This window comes from Metopolophium dirhodum, chromosome 7, assembly GCF_019925205.1.
Source record: "Metopolophium dirhodum isolate CAU chromosome 7, ASM1992520v1, whole genome shotgun sequence".
Lineage (NCBI taxonomy): Eukaryota > Metazoa > Arthropoda > Insecta > Hemiptera > Aphididae > Metopolophium > Metopolophium dirhodum.
The window spans coordinates 7,088,259-7,110,873 of NC_083566.1; the positions used below are offsets into that span (position 1 = coordinate 7,088,259).

At 27.1% G+C, this 22,615-nt stretch overlaps 1 protein-coding gene across 10 annotated transcripts in view; it reads left to right on the forward strand.

The window, feature by feature from the left end:
• The window catches only part of LOC132949804 (collagen alpha-1(III) chain-like), a 42,688-nt gene that overhangs the window by 14,796 nt on the left and 5,277 nt on the right, over positions 1–22,615 (forward strand). For 4 of the 10 annotated variants that reach the window (XM_061020901.1, XM_061020894.1, XM_061020895.1 and 1 more), the window contains exons 2-40: positions 6,043–6,178; positions 6,243–6,665; positions 7,610–7,669; positions 8,025–8,219; positions 8,529–8,582; positions 8,691–8,753; positions 9,966–10,115; positions 10,426–10,479; positions 10,588–10,650; positions 10,831–10,875; positions 10,986–11,048; positions 12,303–12,356; positions 12,465–12,527; positions 12,708–12,752; positions 12,861–12,923; positions 13,105–13,140; positions 13,359–13,430; positions 13,513–13,548; positions 14,008–14,070; positions 14,237–14,272; positions 14,381–14,476; positions 14,622–14,720; positions 15,214–15,249; positions 15,630–15,689; positions 18,226–18,366; positions 18,677–18,730; positions 18,839–18,901; positions 19,083–19,118; positions 19,337–19,408; positions 19,491–19,526; positions 19,982–20,044; positions 20,211–20,246; positions 20,355–20,450; positions 20,597–20,695; positions 21,186–21,221; positions 21,822–21,944; positions 22,049–22,075; positions 22,209–22,319; positions 22,430–22,456. In XM_061020901.1, coding sequence (XP_060876884.1) covers positions 6,043–6,178; positions 6,243–6,665; positions 7,610–7,669; positions 8,025–8,219; positions 8,529–8,582; positions 8,691–8,753; positions 9,966–10,115; positions 10,426–10,479; positions 10,588–10,650; positions 10,831–10,875; positions 10,986–11,048; positions 12,303–12,356; positions 12,465–12,527; positions 12,708–12,752; positions 12,861–12,923; positions 13,105–13,140; positions 13,359–13,430; positions 13,513–13,548; positions 14,008–14,070; positions 14,237–14,272; positions 14,381–14,476; positions 14,622–14,720; positions 15,214–15,249; positions 15,630–15,689; positions 18,226–18,366; positions 18,677–18,730; positions 18,839–18,901; positions 19,083–19,118; positions 19,337–19,408; positions 19,491–19,526; positions 19,982–20,044; positions 20,211–20,246; positions 20,355–20,450; positions 20,597–20,695; positions 21,186–21,221; positions 21,822–21,944; positions 22,049–22,075; positions 22,209–22,319; positions 22,430–22,456 — 3,085 coding nt within the window. The remainder of the gene's footprint in view (positions 1–6,042; positions 6,179–6,242; positions 6,666–7,609; positions 7,670–8,024; positions 8,220–8,528; positions 8,583–8,690; positions 8,754–9,965; positions 10,116–10,425; positions 10,480–10,587; positions 10,651–10,830; positions 10,876–10,985; positions 11,049–12,302; positions 12,357–12,464; positions 12,528–12,707; positions 12,753–12,860; positions 12,924–13,104; positions 13,141–13,358; positions 13,431–13,512; positions 13,549–14,007; positions 14,071–14,236; positions 14,273–14,380; positions 14,477–14,621; positions 14,721–15,213; positions 15,250–15,629; positions 15,690–18,225; positions 18,367–18,676; positions 18,731–18,838; positions 18,902–19,082; positions 19,119–19,336; positions 19,409–19,490; positions 19,527–19,981; positions 20,045–20,210; positions 20,247–20,354; positions 20,451–20,596; positions 20,696–21,185; positions 21,222–21,821; positions 21,945–22,048; positions 22,076–22,208; positions 22,320–22,429; positions 22,457–22,615) is intronic. The other 6 variants (XM_061020898.1, XM_061020896.1, XM_061020899.1 and 3 more) reach the window with 6 other exon arrangements.

Sequence of the window (22,615 nt, forward strand, 5' to 3'; positions counted from 1 at the left end):
ACCGCATAGTGGTTGGACCAATCAGGGCACGGTAACATTTCACGACACGACACGACACGGTGCTGTGTGAACCCAGCTTCTGGCTTTTTGTGGACGGTATATATAGCTGGTACTTACCAACTGTTATACCGCGGTATAGAAACTCGATTAAATACATGATTCTATCGCAATCACGCGAAGACTGCGGCTGCTAATTCACTAAATTTTGTGATTATAATTATTATTATTTAACATAATATTATGTAGCAGTGCCTGTGTGGTTATTATATACGTATATCACTATATGTTAGCGTATGGTAGGCAATACTTCGAAATCGATGTAATAAATGAGTATATAATAGATACAATAGAGTGTTGCTAAACAATGGTCGCTGTTGGTCAAACACATGGTTTCTGTAAACAATGCTTGTACGTATCACCCACTGGCATGCGTCCTATGCGAGTACAATAATATCACATAAATCCGTATTGTACCTGTTCTGCTACTATAGTATCGGGGACCTTTGCGAGTGCATTAAAATCCTATTTAATCGTCGCTCATAATTCAACAAATCCTATTTAGTCTTAACTCCTCGGCTTATTTACGTATCGCGCTATAATAATATAAGCGTGGCAAGATTATAATAATATTACGCAAATTTGTATTCGTCAATAAGACAATATTATACTTATAATATTTCAATGGCAATTTAAAAAAAAAATTATCTCATACTGAACGTCGCGATGAATAATGTATTCTATTCAAGGGTTTACAGCGTGCGGTATAAGTTATATTATAATACATATTTTGCATCAAAGATCGGAAATCCGGACATACTGAATATGCATTTCATTAAAACAATAACGGTACGCTTATCGTTTGGCATGTAAAATTGTTTCGAAATTGTTGGTTCGAGTTAGGTTCTGAGTTTGCGAAATTACACAAACGCATAGCCCCACAATGTTGCAGCAGAGTTCAATCTTTTTTGTTTATTTTTATTTAATACACTGAATACATTAGCACACAATATTTAAATCACAGTGTTTTCATGAATATGAACTATATTTACTTTACTTGAATGATATGCGGTAATGTACAGTTTTTTTAGCCCTCACACAGCATATAAAAAGCTCAACAAATCCGATAATATTTTTCCCAGCATCTGTAACGTTCGAGAAATACACCGACAATACCAACCGACAATAACCTCTTATTATTATAATATTACGCTATAATTGTTTTATCAGAAGTACTCACATATTTTGTAAGCCATTAGGACATTAAATTCTACGCATTCGTACAAGTTTTAGTATAGATAGGTACTATACATATATGCACGTTTCCCGTCACTTATCTGTCGGTGGACAACAGTCACGTGCGCGTTTGACACGTACGTCGGATTCAAACAAGTTCCGACCGGACACGACAAACTTATAATGCGCATGTAATGCGGTCGATTGGGATTTTCAGCCCTGGAAAAATGTGTGTCTTGGACGTCACGCGTTAGAGGATTCGGGGATATAACTACTAGCTGGGCGACTGGCGAGGGTACACACCCCGAATCCCACCACAGCCGCCGCAACCGTTGCTCAAGTGTTTTAGAATTGGCGATTCCCACGGGTCCGGTATTATTATTACATAATATAATATATGGTGGTCGATTTATTTTGCGGAGCGGGTAGACAGTGACTGATATTCCAAGACCTCTATACCGTTTCGCTTAGACTCCGCAACCTACCCCATATACTTCATGGCGTTTTGTTCGTATTCCGGAGTACCTTGATATTAATATTATAATATTATTATAGTAGGTAGTACTTATTGTGCTGTTGTGCTGGCTGGCCCATCTTTACGATTGAATAACGATTCGTGTTCCCCGTACCACGAGGATATACGATAAAGTGGTAGTGATGATTTTTTTTCTTACTACCGTTTACCATACATTACATACTCGTATAATAGCGTTTATGACATTCAACATGTGACAAATGATGTCATCTCGTGATCATAATATTCTCATAAATGTACTGTGTTTTTTCTAATATTAATTATCTAAGGCAATCAGGTTTTTATTGTCATTGAAATATAACTATTGCAAGTGTGTTAGTGTTTCCAAGGATTCGTTGTATACGCATTTATACTTAAATCATTCGATTGACACAATAAGTGTCAATAATAGTTTTCCGGGCCAAAGTGTCCGACCCAACCGCAGTGCGTACACTTTTAAACCACAAAATGGTCATGGAAAATATTTGTAAAGTTCATTGTGCATGTGCTTTGAATAATCGTCTAGGTACGTCCACGATTAGAAATATTATTAACTCACTTTGGGCTTACGAAACGTCGTAATTATTCAGAACTATAATAAACATGTAAAACAAATAGAATCGTTTTGCTTTCAAACTTCACATTAGGTAATAGGTACCTATTATCTATTCATTGATTTATACGGATATAAATTTTAATATATATCACGTAATTATTTTTTTATTGTTAATACAAAAAAAAATTATTAAAATATTCTTATACGCGTATGAGGAACTTAATATGTAAACTGTGGGAATAGGGAAAAAATTCACTTATGTTGTTATAAACATAATATTATTATGATTATTATTATTATTTTGTCAATCACACACAAAAAGTGTTGTTGTTTACCTAAGTACATTAGCAACTAAAACTAGGTCTAAACTTAAAAACGACGATATTGTATAATTTTGTTGATAAGACCTTATGGTGCAAATTATATTTCGTATATTTTTAATTATATATTTTCAATGTTATGTAAATAAACCTTAGTTGTAATTATAATATTCTCTTTAATAATGACTGGTAAAAATTAAAAATTAAATTAAGCAAAAAAATAATTATGGCCAAAAAATATGCTCGAATTTTTAAAAAAATAATGTTTAAATCACTAAAACATTGCGTTATTAAGGTTTTGTATTTTCTGTTTTTTATTTGTTTTGAATCGTTTGAAAATTAAATAAACAAATTAAGAGCTGCTTAGTTTTACTTAAATGATATATTTTTAATACGAAGTTACATTTTAATTCAGAAAGTATTAACGATTTAAGCCGCGTTTGGCCATATTTGTTACAAAAATAACTATTCAGCTTTTAACGTACCTACTATCTATCATATATATATATATATATATATATATATATATATATATATATAATATCGTTTATACTACTAAGCTATTATATTAGCTGCTTTTTATTTATGTAAAATGCATGTAAGTTCCACTTACGTTTATCCAGCATGGGCCACTAATATATGCGATGAACAGACTCGGTTGGAGTCGTTGTACTACAGAATAAATACGAAACTTGTCGACCTCAGTGTTACATTAAAATAAAGATGAGATTAGAAAAAGGAAATTTCTCCAAAATTGGTCTTGAGGCCCACCAAAAAAATATAAGACTAATACGTTGAATGTTATATTAATATAATATTGGCAGTTCAAGGATATCAGGTATATAATATGTATTAGGTAGATCGTTTCTACCTTTAAAGATCTTTATAGTATTTTTTTGTTTTTTTAATTGTTACATATAATTTATATATTGAGTTGTTGGCATAAAATCTTGAGGGCAATATATGTCATTTATGGTATTAGTATATGACCTTTTTTTATACAATAATATGAGTATTATAGATGGTTCGATTATTGGTCATAATTATTAGTGTATTATATTTTCCAATGAAAATTGTATATTTAAAACCGTTTTATGCAACTTAGTTATAACAACTTAGGTAAATCTATATTTGTAAACAAAGTTACTTAAGTCATTTAAGGGAAAATAAAAATCAATTCTCCAAGTACGATTTGCATTCTGTATGTTGATTATTTGGAAAGTCAGGAGAAGTGATGAATATTAAATACCATTTTGATTTTGATCTTCAGTGAAAATAACCATGATGTTATTGAAAAACCATTAGTATCATATTAATTTAAAGTTATTATAGAATACATTTTTCTGTCGTTAGAACACTTCAAGGTACCAATATTATTATAATGACGATAATGTATAACAATTCAATTTTACCATTTAACAAAATGTGTTGGTAATATGAACTATAGTGTATTAATAGGAATGAATTAAAATAAGTCCTGATGTTTGCCCTTTTAACATAATATATTTTTATTTAAATCTTAAGAATACGGATCAGTCTTATGATAAAAAATAAAAACGAAGAAAAATATAAATACACATAGGTATATATTATATAAATATAAAAACATTTATATGGGAAATAGTATCCCATATTGAATGCAAATAAGTATTCCATATCATCTCATCTTGATTATCATAATTTTGATGATAATAGTGACATGGTACTACTTTCAGTGAGTGTTGTCTCCGTTTTGATTGGTAACGCATAAATCCATTTTGTTAAGTTAATTTTTTTATTGGAGTGAACTGAGCTGTTATTAAATTTAAAGGTCAGAATATTATTCAGTGTCCCACTGAGATTATTTTTGATATTTTAATTTCGAAATATGTTATTATGACCATTTTAAAAATATATTTATCTTTTTTTGTAAATAATGTCAAGCCTAAATCTATATACATTTTAAAGTAATTTATAATTTTAATTATAAAACCAATATATTATATTATATTACCACGTACTTACATACGTACATAGGTACGATGGAAATTCCATGTGAAATTCTATAATACATTCTATAATATTTATGCGAACAACATAATATAATGAAAAAACTTTTTTATTAAGTACATATAGTTATTCAACTACATTCCCATATTGCCCTATTATTATGTTTTTGAAAAAATATGCAAATCCTGACGTTATACGAACAATATTACATTTTAATACGCATATTCCTACAATAAGTAACAGCACACTGAGCGCACCTACATGACGTTTCAATATAATATAGGTAGGTAATTCACCATGCGAATGCACTAGTCTGAGTTGAATTTCTAAGTGGTGATTACGAGTGCTCTAGCTCGTGTGATGAATTCGACCAGGAGGTTCTCACAGTGAACAAATGTAGGACAAAAATGCCAACACGATTATAATTTTTAGAATTCCGTTTTGTGCCGGAGAACAACTACGGTTACACGTCTTAGTTGGAATCGCGACAAAAATAACAGTTTAACGTTCATTGGCAAAATAGCAAGGAATAATACTATATTTTTTTTTTTTGGCATATGCGCCGGGTTAAAATCAAAATATTATACATCCATGTTGGTACACGTAGTAGCTGCACACTTAGGAGAATATATATACCATATTATAATAAATGCCTTAAAATTGTATTAATTTATTCAAGTTTTGGATTTAAATGTTTTAGGTTAAAAAAAAATCTAAATATAAATGTGTGTAAAAATATTATATTAAATTAAAAGCATATTATCTGGGTAGTGTCTTTGTAGAAAATAAAATAGGTTACGTATCGGACGACTTAGCTGAATACACGACCAAACATTAAAACATCTTTATCTGTATTGATATAATTTTACTGTTGAACTTTAAGATGGCAATTCATTTATATTTTAAATAATAAAGAATTACCGTAATTTGTATTAAATTTCTGAAAATATTATTTTTTTGTATGTAACTTTTTAATTAAAAATAATTTTATTTATTTATTTGCAACTTACAATTTAATATAAAAAATTGTTTATTTTTCTAGTTGAGTGACACGACGATAAGATTTTTTGATAATATTTCTATTTTAAATTCCATAAAGTATATTTATATATCTAAAAGTTTGATATAATTAGAATAGAATTTAGTCAACATAAGTACAATATTTAATAAATTAATTCAAACTTTTAAGAGCTCTTGAGTATCATTTTAACATTGACGTTGTTATTTTATACATTATTGTTACATACTAAACCTATAGTGTGAAATTGAACTTAACATTGAATCGAATAGTAAATAGATACATTTATATTGTTCATAATTTGGTAATTTGATAGTAAATTCCAATCAGATACAATATTATGCCAAGTCTTATTCTAACTTTTAAGATCACTTTAAACTTATCTATAATAAAACATTTATTTTTATTTTAGATGTATTTAATACTGTTCTCAATTTTGGGGGTTCAGTTTGCCTTATCTCAGCAAACTAACCCAAATGATTTGGAAGTGGTGCTTAACATTGAAGACAGCAATAAAACTCAATACCATGAACAAAATTTCGATACCAGTATGTATTTTTTAACCATATATTACTATAATATATTTTACATAAACTTTTTTTCATTTGATAGTGGCCTATATATTCGGCTACGAAGTAGGTCCAAATGGTCAATTCCATCATGAAAATAAAGGTCCAGATGGATTCACATATGGTTGCTACGGATATGTAGATCCAGAAGGAAAATTACAAGCGACTCATTATATATCTGATGGATGGGGATACAGAGTTGTCACACCAGGTGAACCTGTAGAAATATTCCATCATAAGCATGACCCCGCAGATGAAAATCAAGCTAATGAAAGTTCTGAAGGTGGTTCTGAACACGAACATCATGGACATCATGGAGTGGTAACAGCATGGGGTGATCTTTATTTCCCAAAGGGATGTGGAGGAGGACGTCCAATTCAAGGTACTGGTCAATTAGGTGGATCAGGTTCATCAGGATACCCAAGCTTTGTTGGAGTTGGTCAACCAGGACCGGCAGGCGCACCTGGTATGAAATTATTTCTATTACAATTTATACCTACATTTCAATAAATACATTATTATAATATGCCAACTAATGATTTGATGGGCGCTGAACGTTTGGTCACATTGGCCCAAAAGCCAACACGTTTGGGTACAAATAGACACAACGTTTGGACACATAAAATAAAAGGTATTTTATAATTTTACCTTGTAAATCAGAGAACGTTTGGGTACACAATACACATATTATACAAGACACATGTGGGTACACTTTATATAAACACGTGATCTACAATAGTGGGCTAAACCTTTGATTTTCTCAAAAACAGATTTTGCGTAAAAATTCCCATTTTCCCTTAATTTTTCTTTTGTTTTTCACAGCGCTTTTGAAAACTACTGGGAAATTTTTACTTTTGGCCCCCCAAAGTACCAACTAGATTCACTTTCCAATCAGAAAAGATACTGTTGAAGACTAAGCATTTTTACTGTTCTAAACGGTGACAGACAAAAAAAAAAGTAATAAAATAAAAAACTCACTTCATTGTAAAATCATTACATTCATCGTTCCAGAATCTAAAAAAGTTCAACCAAACGTAGTATTATTTAAAAAATATTATTACCTAAACGTTGTATTGATTTTTGGGGCCTGCAAAAAAGTGTACCTAAACGTGTGTTCCCAATCGTTCTCCCGAACCACAGGTAAAAATATCGTTTTGTGCCCAAACGTGTTACGGCCGATTTGATAATTATGTAATATTTCAATATTAAAAATATACATAGTGGAATTTTTATCAATTAAGTAAAATTAATCATTTTTAACAATTCTAAAATTCTTATTACAATACATATTTATGTATTTTGAACTTATAAGCGTTACAATGTACAAATTCTTTAATATCATTATACATTTTTGTATGATTTGTATCAAGTATTATTTATGTGAGTTTAATTGTAATGTATTTAATTAAGGTCAACCAGGTACTCCAGGATTACCGGGAAGTCCATCTTCAGTTTATCCAAGTTATCCAGGTACAAATATATTATGCTAAATTATTTTGGGGGAGGGGGGACCGTTTGCTGAATCTGAGAAAAGTGGCAGTGCTGTCGTAAATCGACATTTGATCAAACCTCGGTCACAGTTGGTTTTTTCTCACTGGGCAAACATTTTTTCTTAGAAAAAGAATCGGTATAGCCTCTTATGGTTGTAGGCAACGGGAAATAACCACATGTACATGTATATTATCTTCACAAGCTTGTATATTCCAATAACTTTTTACAACAATTAATAAAAACTTTGGTATATATTGCCTATGATAATAAATAATATAGTATTAACTTGAACATTTCTGTATCATTAAAATATGTTTATTTTTTTGTTACTCAGGATCACAAGGATCATCAGGTTCTCCCGGTACTCCAGGTAGCCCAGGTAGCCCAGGTAGCCCAGGTAACCCAGGTAACCCAGGTAGCCCAGGTAGCCCAGGTAGCCCAGGTAGCCCAGGTAGCCCAGGACTCCCCAGTGTACCATCTTATCAAAAACCAACAGTTTATCCAACATCCACATATCCTGGGAGCTCAGGTTATTATGATTAATATAATATTTGATTTAAAAACCATATAAAATATCTAGTTCATAAAACGTACAATATTAGGAATCAATATTATGAACTAGATATTTTTTAAATATAATTTGACAATTAAAACTATTCATATACTGTCAACAATTTAATATAATTCTATTAAATTTTAATATGTGTATATGATTAGTATATTGAATAAAATACAATATTCAAAGTAACTAAGAAGTACCAATGTATTATTATTCATACTAAAACGATATTCGAAAAAAAAAAAACGATGAAAATAATTTTGTTTTTAAATGTTTTAGGTTCCCCAGGCTCTCCAGGCTCTCCGGGTTCACCCGGAACTCCAGGCTTACCAGGTTAATATTGTACAGTATAATTATAAAATTAGTTTCGTAATTTAGAGAAATTACTTCTGGCTCGATATACCTACGCTAAATAAATTAATTTTTATTTCTATTTTATAGGTAAACCAGGATCTCCAGGCTACCCATCAAATCAACAACCATCACCTTATCCAAGTGCACCAGGTAAATATATAAGAAAATCATTCATATAAAATAAATAGATAAATAAACCATCAAAACTAGTCAGAAAATTTTCAACATTTTATGGTGTATAGAAAATGAGAATATAAACATTGATTACATTTTTAAGTATCTACACTCATTCGTTTTTTAATTACAACACAAAATAAGAAAAGCTTTACATGAGAAATCGAGTGAATATCAAATGTTGTAAAAAATGAATATCATACGTTCATAAAAACTTAATTTGACTAAATTTGGACATTTTTATTGAATAAAGGTAGACGAACTTATTAGGAATCTTGAATTACATTTTCAAATCTTAGATTTAAAAAAAAAAATTTTTATGAATTTCAAAATTAAAATAATTTGCAAATTATTTTCATTTTTAGGTATTTTGTCAACATTTGAACTTTAAATGCTTATAAAAAAAATTGTGATTAGGTATGGATTTTTAATATTTTTCATCTGTCTTTGAAACAATATACTTGGAGCATTTTATTAAATTTTCAAACTTTTTTACTCAACAAATATAATTTAATTGATATATAATACACACAAAAAAAAAAAAACATACATCATTGTAAAATCAAAAAAAATATAATAATCGAAAATTGCATAAGCTTATAAATATTTTAACATGAATCAAAGTATTTTGAAAATGGTATGGTGCACAAAATTTCCAACATAAACGTTCAGTTAAAATTTTATGTATCTATTGTCTTTTGTCTTAGACTTCACATATTAATTATATTTGTACAGTAATCATTAGTTTAATACATTTGACAGATGATTTGTACAAAAAACGATTATGTATGGAACATTTAATAAACAATGATTTTACTAATGAAAAGATCAACAATTTAAAAAGAACGCTGTGTCTTAAAATTACGAAGAACCACAATCCATTAAAGTATTAACACCAACTAAAACTTACAGTAGACATGCACTTTTTCCAAATACTCCTAAAACAATCGCGTACAAAAAAACAAAATTACTTTCATTAAAACTCATTCTATTGGGTGCTAATATATTTTAATATAACATAGAAAAAGTCCTTTTCAAGTCAACCAATGTTTATGTTGATGATTAATTTGAATTTATTTTGACTTCACACAATTTACAAAATATAATATAAATAGTAGTAAAAAAAAGTATTAACTTGACTTCAAAATTTCTGTATCATTAAAATGTATTTATTTTTTTGTTACTCAGGATCACAAGGATCATCAGGTTCTCCCGGTGCTCCAGGTAGCCCAGGTAGCCCAGGTAGCCCAGGTAGCCCAGGTAGCCCAGGACTACCCAGTGTACCATCTTATCAAAAACCAACAGTTTATCCAACATCCACTTATCCTGGGAGCTCAGGTTATTATGATTAATATAATATTTGATTTAAAAACCATATAAAATATCTAGTTCATAAAACGTACAAAATTAGGAATCAATATTATGAACTAGATATTTTTTTAAATATAATTTGACAATTAAAACTATTCATATAGTGTCAACAATTTAATATAATTCTATTAAATTTTAAAATGTGTATAATGATTAGTATATTGCATAAAATACAATATTCAAAGTAACTAAGAAGTACCAATGTATTATTATTCATACAAAAACGATATTCGAAAAAAAAAAACGATGAAAATAATATTGTTTTTAAATGTTTTAGGTTCCCCAGGCTCTCCAGGCTCTCCGGGTTCACCCGGAACTCCAGGCTTACCAGGTTAATATTGTACAGTATAATTATGAAATTAGTTTCGTAATTTAGAGAAATTACTTCTGGCTCGATATACCTACGCTAAATAAATTAATTTTTATTTCTATTTTATAGGTAAACCAGGATCTCCAGGCTACCCATCATATCAACAACCATCACCTTATCCAAGTGCACCAGGTAAATATAATATAAGAAAATCATTCATCTAAAATAAATAATTTTAACTTTGTTTGAATTTTGAATTTTTTGAATATGTTCTATGTTTTATTTATTATGTTTATTATTTAATATTTTAAATATTGTAGGACAGCCAATCGTATTAAATTATTAAATATATGCATTTTAATTTTTACTTAGGCTCGTCAGGCTCTCCAGGTTCACCCGGAACTCCAGGCTTACCAGGTTAATATTGTACAGTGTATTTATAAAATGAGTTTCGTAATTTTGAGAAATTACTTCTGGCTCAATAAACGCTAACGCTAAATAAATTAATTTTTATTTCTATTTTATAGGTAAACCAGGATCTCTAGGCTACCCATCATATCAACAACCATCACCTTATCCAAGTGCACCAGGTAAATATAATATAAGAACATCATTCATCTAAAATAAATAATTATAACTTTGTTTAAATTTTGAATTTTTTGAATATGTTCTATGTTTTATTATTATGTTAATTATTTAATATTTTATATATTGTAAAAAAACCAACAATTTATCCAACATCCACTTATCCTGGGAGCTCAGGTTATTATGATTAATATAATATTTGATTTAAAAACCATATAAAATATCTAGTTCATAAAACATACAATATTTGGAATCAATATTATGAACTAGATATTTTAGATTCTGAGCGAAGCGATGAATGTATTGATTCTACAATGATGTGTGTTTTTTTTTTATTTTTTTTTTATTTTTTATTTTTATTTTTTATTTTATTTTTTATTTTTGTGTCTGTCATTACCTTTTAGGACAGTAAAAGTGCTCGGATTTTCTTCAATACTAGCTTTTCTGATAGGAAAGTGAATCTAGTTGTACTTTAGGGAGTCAAAAGTAAAAATTTCCCAGTAGTTTTCACAAGCGACATGAAAAACAAAAGAAAAATTAAGGGAAATTTTACGCAAAATCTGTTTTCGAGAAAATCGATTTTGGTTTTTGGTGTAACTCTAAAACAAATGACCGTAGGGACATGACATTTTGACTGAATGTTTATATTAGCATTTTCTATACACCATAAAATTTACAAAATATTTTGACTCTTTTTGAGCTGTTTACGGCCATTGTCAGTTTTCAATTTTTTTAGTTTTTTTTCTATAAATATCAATAAATTTTTATTTGTTGTGTAAAAAAGCGTGAAAATTTAATATAAGGCTCCTGATATATCGTTCTAATAGCAGTTGAAAAATATTAAAAATACATAGGCACAATTTTTTTTTATAAGCATTTAAAGTTCAAATGTTGACAACATTTATCAAATTTATAATTTATTAATTATTTTGTGGTTAAAAATGTATAAAATGTTTAAGTTTTATGGCTAAGGATTGAAAATTTAAAACAAGGCTCCGAGTAAATAGGTTATATATAAATTACTTTATTCACAATAATATCATCAAATACATCCACTTATCCACCTTTTTTTAAATATAATTCTGACAATTAAAACTATTCATATACTGTCAACGATTTAATATAGTTCTATTACATTTTAATATGTGTATATGATTAATATATTGCATAAAATTCAATATTCAAAGTAACTAATAAGTATCAATGTTTTATTATTCATACAAAAACGATGAAAATAATTTTGTTTTTAAATGTTTTAGGTTCCCCAGGCTCTCCAGGCTCTCCGGGTTCACCCGGAACTCCAGGCTTACCAGGTTAATATTGTACAGTATAATTATGAAATTAGTTTCGTAATTTAGAGAAATTACTTCTGGTTCGATATACCTACGCTAAATAAATTAATTTTTATTTCTATTTTATAGGTAAACCAGGATCTCCAGGCTACCCATCATATCAACAACCATCACCTTATCCAAGTGCACCAGGTAAATATAATATAAGAAAATCATTCATCTAAAATAAATAATTTTAACTTTGAATGAATTTTGAATTTTTTGAATATGTTCTATGTTTTATTTATTATGTTTATTATTTAATATTTTAAATATTGTAGGACAGCCAATCGTATTAAATTATTAAATATATGCATTTTAATTTTTACTTAGGCTCGTCAGGCTCTCCAGGTTCACCCGGAACTCCAGGCTTACCAGGTTAATATTGTACAGTATATTTATAAAATGAGTTTCGTAATTTAGAGAAATTACTTCTGGCTCGTTATACCTACGCTAAATAAATTAATTTTTATTTCTATTTTATAGGTAAACCAGGATCTCCAGGCTACCCATCATATCAACAACCATCACCTTATCCAAGTGCACCAGGTAAATATAATATAAGAACATCATTCATATAAAATAAATAATTATAACTTTGTTTAAATTTTGAATTTTTTGAATATGTTCTATGTTTTATTTATTTTGCTTAATATTTAATATTTTAAATATTGTAGGACAGCCAATCGTATTAAATTATTAAATATATGCATTTTTAATTTTTATTTAGGCTCTTCAGGTTTGCCAGGAACTCCAGGAATTCCAGGTTGGTATTTTATGACATACTAATTTAACTACTATTATAATATTTTTACTACCTATCTGTTGTAAATAAATAGAAAAATTTAGTCAATAGGCTTACAATATTATTTAATAGTTTATCAGTTTTTAAAAATATAAAATTAGTGTTTTTATACACAATGTATTATTTGGAAAGTAACATTAAATTATAGTAACTATAATGTATGATTTATTTTTATATAGGAGCTCCAGGAATTCCCGGTTCACCAGGATCACCTTCTTATAACAGGCCATCTTCATACCCAAGTGGTCCAGGTAATTTGATTGATACCATTATAATTAGTTTGATATGAATAAATATTTTATTAAAAACAACTATTTTTCAATTTAAATTTAGGAACACCAGGGTTACCAGGCTCACCAGGATTACCAGGTATACACTTTAATATTTTTAAAAACTAATTTAACATTTAAAAGTGAATAAGTAATATGACGAAGTAGTTCCTACTAGAAACATAATTTCTGAGCTATCTATTGAGTGTTAACAATGTTCGAGTGTGTTGGAGATTTTTGAGTTGTATCGGAGTTGAAATTTAATTTGGGGGTTTGTTAGAGTTTGTTTTTATTTTAATTTGGAGTAGGTATGTTGTATTAGTAGATTCTACAATTTATATGTATAAATATGTATGATATTATATGTACAATGACTGTTATACAAATTACCATATTGGTAAATAATACCTTTCTTTAGCAAAATGTAAGTTGTAACTGATTGTTTGGATAAAATTATTTATTTTGTGATTGAATGATATATAAATATTAATAAATACATAATACCAAGGTAACTTTAAAATTAATTACAAATGTCTAATTTTCAATTATTTGATTAAAGGAAAACCAGGATCTTACGTTCCCCAAACTTCATATCCAGAATCAGCTTATCCAGGTACCCCAGGTATAGAAAAATATATATTTAATTTTCTGAGAAATGTCAATATTACTTTCATAGAAAATATAATATAATATCTATAGACTATAAATAATTTATTTTGTAAATACAAATAATTATAAAATAAAATATTAACCCAATTAATATAATCTGGTTTTATTTTTCTTACTAGGTCAACCAGGTCAACCAGGAACTCCAGGATTACCAGGTATATGTTTATGTGAAAAAAGCACAATGTATTAGTTATATAACATATTTCCTATGAATAAAATCCTTATGATTATTAATAATGACCATTTTAATAATAACTATGTAGGTAAACCAGGAGCATCAGTTATACCAAGTGTACCGTCATATGAAAAACCACAACCAACTTACCAAAAACCAAATGCAGGATACCCCGGAAGTCCAGGTAAATTAATATTTTTTTTTAATACTGTATGACATTAAGTTGATATTGTGTTAGAAATTAGAATAACATTTTAATTTTTTTATAAAAAAATTATAATATTTTATTTATAAAATATACATTCTAATAAGGAATAATTTATTTTCAGGCCAACCAGGTACTCCAGGTTTACCAGGTGCACCAGGATTCCCAGGCACAATTTCATACCCAAAACCCACACCACCATCTGCATATCCTGTAGGACCAGGTAATGTAATAGTAAATACTAATACAAATTATAATTATTGAAAATGGATTCCTTCAATCTAATCAATCTAATCAATATTGTAATACCTATATGAGTACATATATGACTCATTATAATTATATTTTATAAATAATTAAGTATAACATGCAAATGAATGTTTAAAATAAAAATATTATGAGCTTAAAAAAATTGAAATATTTAAATATTTAAAGCATATTATTACAAAACAATAAAATGACTACAACTAAGTACAACGGCTTTAAATTTAATCAGCATATACAAATATTAGACATTTATGATTTATGCAGTTTATTTATTTATTTTTTTTAGATTTATTCATCTTATATTAAGACTTGGAACAAAAATATTAAATTAAATTAACATAATATATAGTTAAATATATTTTAAATAAATAGAAAATGTCTATGTAATCATCAACACAATATACTAGTATTATGATTTATTTACTTTCTTAATTAAAAATATTTTTTAGGTCAAGCAGGATACCCTGGAACCCCAGGACTTCCAGGTAATTTCATCAAAAATATATTATATAATAAAAAAAACATGTTATCATCATTCATAAAAAATTAGTATTAAAATGAACGATCATATATTTTATAAATCTTTTCAAACACAATATTGAAAGCTATAAAAGAAAAAAAATCCATTAAATCTGATTTAAAATTAAATATTTAAATATTTACAGCATATTATTACACAATTATAAATAAGACTACAACTAAGAGCAACGGTTTTCATTTAATCAGCATATACAAAAATATTAAATTAAATTGCATGATGTATAGTAAAATATTTTTGAATTAAATAGAAATTGTCTTTGTAATCTTCAAAACAATATAGTAGTACTATGATTTATTTATATTCTTATTTAAAAATATTTTTTAGGTCAACCAGGATACCCTGGAACTCCAGCAAGTCCATCTTCAGTTTATCCAAGTTATCCAGGTACAAATATATTATATTAAATTATTTTGGGGGAGGGGGATCAGTTTGTTGAATCTGAGAAAAGTGGCAGTGCTGTCATATATCGACATTTGATCAAACCTTGGTCACAGTTGGTTTTTTCTCTCTGAGCTGCCTTTTTTTCTTAGAAAATGAATCGGCATCGCCTCTTATGGTTGTAGGCCAGTGGCGCCAAATAAAATTGAAACTGGCAGTTCAAATAATTTAACCACCCGCTCATCTACCCATCCCTTCCAAATAACCACCCATCGGGAAATTGTTTTTTTTAAAAATAGCTATAAATTAATAATATACAATTGAAAAAAATGTTTTTTTTAATAACTGTTCATATTATTATTTATTGTGAATGGATTTCTTAAAACTCTAGACTGTTATGTGCAGTTTTGCACATTAATTAAAATAAACACTGTTTAATATACATTTGATAAAATAGGGTATTAAATGAAGATGAACAAATGTTTTATACATTAATTTGCCTTTAATAGTGTACAAACTTATAAATATATATAAAAAAAAAATGATTTATATATATATATTTTATAATTATTTAGAAGATTTTTTTTATAAGCGTTTAAAGTTAAATTTTGACAAAAAATTTAAAATTTAAAAATGTATCAAATGTTCAACTTTTATATTAAAGAATTGAAAATTTAAAACAGGGTTCCACGTAAGTAGGTTATTCTGTAACCAGAAAATCTAAAAGCAAAGTTTTTTTTATTATAGTTAAGTATTTTTAGTTCAAATTTGGACAACATTAGATATACCTATTCGTATATTTAAACTAAGATGGACAATTTTAGTTTTTTGCTATATTTTAAACTATTATTATTCGTGGGTACTCAAAACTTCTTAAGCATATTATTCTATATAAATATGATGATAATCAAATAATAATAAATCAACTTAACCGGCTACTGTTTTTTTTAATAACAAAATAACAATATAAATATATAATATAAAATATTCTAGGCTTTCAAACCATCTCCGCTGAGAATCTTTTTTCGTATACCTATAATGATATTATATCATTGAATACAAATTTACCACCGTCCATTACAGTGACCACTTTAAGCCATACTGTACAACATAGCGACACCCACTTAAAATTTTTTTTGTTTGTTAAAGATGGAAAATTGTAGGAAAAATCTTATTAGATATAAAATGAAGATATTTTATGAATTTCTAACTCAAAATAACTTGTGAGGTTTAGCAATTATAAAGAGTTTTGTAAAATGTCTTTCTTCAGATGCTCATTAAAAATGATTGGGGATTACGTTCAACTTTTTTTTAATTATAATATAATATAATAATAACTTGTGTTAGGTACGTTGTATTACATTTTTGAGTTTTTGGATGGAATCGAAAATTATTTATCGACCATGATTGAAAAAAAAACTAAAAAAAATGAATGTCGCTCTGCTGTACAGTAGGTTACAAATGGGTCACTGTATAATGAATTGTATTAAATTTGAATTCAATAATATAATATCATTGTGTACGATAAACGATTCTGAGCGTAGACGGTATGTCAGCCTATTACTATAAGTAGGCATATTTTAGGATATTATTGTAAGTAAAGTACTAGACACTAGTATATACTACAGTAGGTTTAATTCATTTTTTCCAAAAAAATTACATATGAAAATGTCATTGCATGTAAATAAAGTATAACAATATACTCTAAAAAATTCATTTATCAACAAGTAATATTTTTAAATTACAACAAAAAAACTAAAATCATTATTCTCGGTTTTAATATGTAATTTTGTCCGAATTTTAATTAAAAATGTCTGTAAAAAATAACTGTGTTTATATATTTTTTAGATTTTTCGGTTACAGTATGAACTATTTATGAGAATCTTTGTTTTAAATTTTCAATCCTTAGTTATAAAAACTGAACATTTTATAATTTTTTAATTACAATGTACAATGATTGATAAATTTCCTGATTTTGATACATTTTGTCGAAATTTGAAATTCAAATGATTATAAAAAAAATTTGTGCCTATGCATTTATAATATTTTTTAACCGCTATTGTAAGAATATATCAGGAGCCTTGTATTACATTTTCACGCTTTTTAGCCCAACAAATACAATTTTATTGATATTAATAGAAAAAAAAATCTTGAAATTTTAAATTGTCCGTAAAAAGCTCAAACTTAGTCAGAATATTTTCAAAATTGTATGGTATATAGAAAATGAAAATATAAACATTAATTACATTTTTAAGTATCTACAGTCATTCGTTTTTCAATGACAACACAAAATAAGAAAAACTTTACACGAGAAATCGAGTGAATATCAAATGTTGTAAAAAATGAATTTTGGCGCCAATGTTGTTGGCAACAGGAAATAACTACATGCATATTATGTTCACAAGCTTGTATATTACAATGACTTTTTACAATAATTAATAAAAACTTTAGTATATATTGCCTATGAAAATAAATAATATAATATTAACTTGGCTTCAAAATTTCTGTATCATTAAAATATATTTATTTTTTTGTTACTCAGGATCACAAGGTTCATCAGGTTCTCCCGGTGCTCCAGGTAGCCCAGGTAGCCCAGGTAGCCCAGGTAGCCAAGGACTACCCAGTTTACCATCTTATCAAAAACCAACAGTTTATCCAACATCCACTTATCCTGGGAGCTCAGGTTATTATGATTAATATAATATTTGATTTAAAAACCATATAAAATATCTAGTTCATAAAACGTACAATATTAGGAATCAATATTACGAACTAGATATTTTTTTAAATATAATTCTGATAATTAAAACTATTCATATACTGTCAACGATTTAATATAGTTCTATTACATTTTAATATGTGTATATGATTAATATATTGCATAAAATACAATATTCAAAGTAACTAAGAAGTACCAATGTATTATTATTCATACAAAACCGATATTCGAAAAAAAAAAACGATGAAAATAATTTTGTTTTTAAATGTTCTAGGTTCCCCAGGCTCTCCAGGCTCTCCAGGTTCACCCGGAACTCCAGGCTTACCAGGTTAATATTGTACAGTATAATTATAAAATTAGTTTCATAATTTAGAGAAATTACTTCTGGCTCGATATACCTACGCTAAATAAATTAATTTTTATTTCTATTTTATAGGTAAACCAGGATCTCCAGGCTACCCATCATATCAACAACCATCACCTTATCCAAGCGCACCAGGTAAATATAATATAAGAACATCATTCATGTAAAATAAATAATTATAACTTTGTTTAAATTTTGAACTTTTTGAATATGTTCTATGTTTTATTTATTATGCTTAATATTTAATATTTTAAATATTGTAGGACAGCCAATCGTATTAAATTATTAAATATATGCATTTTTAATTTTTACTTAGGCTCTTCAGGTTTGCCAGGAACTCCAGGAATTCCAGGTTGGTATTTTATGACATACTAATTTAACTACTATTATAATATTTTTACTACCTATCTGTTGTAAATAAATAGAAAAATTTAGTCAATAGGCTTACAATATTATTTAATAGTTTATCAGTTTTTAAAAATATAAAATTAGTGTTTTTATACACTATGTATTATTTGGAAAGTAACATTAAATTATAGTAACTATAATGTATGATTTATTTTTATATAGGAGCTCCAGGAATTCCCGGTTCACCAGGATCACCTTCTTATAACAGGCCATCTTCATACCCAAGTGGTCCAGGTAATTTAATTGATACCATTATAATTAGTTTGATATGAATAAATATTTTATTAAAAACAACTATTTTTCAATTTAAATTTAGGAACACCAGGGTTACCAGGCTCACCAGGATTACCAGGTATACAATTTAATATTTTTAAAAACTAATTTAACATTTAAAAGTGAATAAGTAATATGACGAAGTAGTTCCTACTAGAAACATAATTTCTGAGCTATCTATTGAGTGTTAACAATGTTCGAGTGTGTTGGAGATTTTTGAGTTGTATCGGAATTGAATTTTAATTTGGTGGTTTGTTAGAGTTTGTTTTTATTTTAATTTGGAGTAGGTATGTTGTATTAGTAGATTCTACAATTTATACATATATGTATGATATTATATGTACAATGACTGTTATACAAATTACCATATTGGTAAATAATACCTTTCTTTAGTAAAATGTAAGTTGTAACTGATTGTTTGGAAAAAATTATTTAATTTGTGATTGAATGATATATAAATATTCATAAATACATAATACCAAGGTAACTTTAAAATTAATTACAAATGTCTAATTTTCAATTATTTGATTAAAGGAAAACCAGGACCTTACGTTCCCCAAACTTCATACCCAGAATCATCTTATCCAGGTACCCCAGGTATAGAAAAATATGTATTTAATTTTCTGAGAAATGTCAATATTACTTTCATAGAAAATATAATATAATATCTATAGACTATAAATAATTTATTTTGTACATACAAATAATTATAAAATAATATATTATACCAATTAATATAATCTGGTTTTATTTTTCTTACTAGGTCAACCAGGTCAACCAGGAACTCCAGGATTACCAGGTATATGTTTATGTGAAAAAAGCACAATGTATTAGTTATATAACATATTTCCTATGAATAAAATCCTTATGATCATTAATAATGACCATTTTAATAATAACTATGTAGGTAAACCAGGAGCATCAGTTATACCAAGTGTACCGTCATATGAAAAACCACAACCAACTTACCAAAAACCAAATGCAGGATACCCCGGAAGTCCAGGTAAATTTTTTTTTTTTATTAATACTGTATGACATTAAGTTGATATTGTGTTAGAAATTAGAATAACATTTTAATTTTTTTTATAAAAAAAGCATAATATTTTATTTATAATATATACATTCTAATAAGAAATAATTTATTTTCAGGCCAACCAGGTACTCCCGGTTTACCAGGAGCACCAGGATTCCCAGGCACAATTTCATACCCAAAACCCACACCACCATCCGCATATCCTGTAGGACCAGGTAATGCAATAATAAATACTTCTACAAATTATAATTAAAAATGGGTTCCTTAAAGAAACATTAATTTATCTAATCGATATTATTGTAATACCTATATGAGTACATATATGACCCATTATAATTATATTTTATAAATAATTAAATATAACATTCAAATGAATGTTTAAAATAAAAATATTATAAGCTTAAAATAATAGAAATATTTAAATATTTAAAGCATATTATTACAAAATAATAAATATGACTACAACTAAGTACAACGGCTTTACATTTAATCAGCATATACAAATATCAGACATTTATGATTTATGCAGTTTATTTATTTATTTTTTTTAGTTTTTTTCATCTTATATACTTGGAACAAAAATATTAAATTAACATGATATATAGTAAAATATATTTGAAATAAAAAGAAAATGTCTATGTAATCATCAGCACAATATACTAGTATTATGATTTATTTATTTTCTTAATTAAACAAATTTTTTAGGTCAAGCAGGATACCCTGGAACTCCAGGACTTCCAGGTAATTTCATCAAAAATATATTATATAGTAAAAAATAACATGTCATCATCATTCATAAAATTAATACAAAAATGAATGAAGATATATTTTATAAATCCTTTCAATCATAATATTGAAAGCTATAAAAGAAAAAAAAATCCATTAAATCTGTATATACATATATATTAAATACATGAGTAGATTAAATAAGTAATCTATATGACTATATGTAATGCTATCTATAATAATGATGTATTCAATCACGTAATTGTATTTATAAAAATAAGAAGTTCACTACCTACATTATATGTGTATGAAAATATAATTACATTACAGTTAGTAGTTACCATGTACCTACAGAAAAAAACAAACCATAACTATAAAACAATACATTTTTTTTTTTGAACATTTTTAATGAAGAATATTATAATAGTATAAAATAAATACATATATTAATATGGAAAATAATTTTATTAACATTGCTCATTGCTCATTATTTTCCAATGATTTACTACATTAGTGAAAAAGTAAATATTACAATTCAACAATTACACTAAATAATATACCTATCATTATTCTGTTAAGACTTTTTTTATATAAATATTATTTTAATTTTAATAGGTCAACCAGGAACACCAGGTCTACCTGGGTCTGTATACCAACCTTCATATCAAAAACCATCTTCCGTTAGTCAATATGGAAATCCATCACTATATCCAGAATCTTCTTATCCCGGAAGTCAAGGTAAACAATATAAATTAATATAAATAAAATAATTTAAAAAAAAATACGTAAAGTATAAGATTTTTTTTGTTTTAAGATAATAATATATAATATAACTCTTTTAGGATTACCCGGAACACCAGGATTACCAGGTACTTATTATTAATTGATAATATGACAAAATGTACGAAATGCATTAATTAACGTTTTAAACAAATAACTTTACTAAAATCTACAGTTTAAATATTAATTATTAAAGCAACAATTTTAAATTTTTTAATTAAGGTCAACCCGGTACACCTGGAACACCAGGCTCAGTTTATACAGGTTCTACATTGAATCAAACACCTAATTATCAATCTGTTAAACCAAGTTCTTCATACCCAGGAAGTCCGGGTAAATATATTTACATTTAAGTAGTTATAAATATAATCAACTAAATATAAAAGGATATAATGAAATTAGAATAAAATTATAATATATATTTCACATTTTTTATATTTTAGGACAACCAGGAACTCCAGGATTACCAGGTAAATAACATTGTAATATACGGCTTAAAATTAAAAAAAAAAAACTTCAGTCTAATGAATTAAATTTAAAAACAAACTTAGCACCTTCATGACGCACTCGGCCCAGATGAAGAAGCCATCCAAAACATATTATTATTCTTGAAAAACATTAAATTGTAT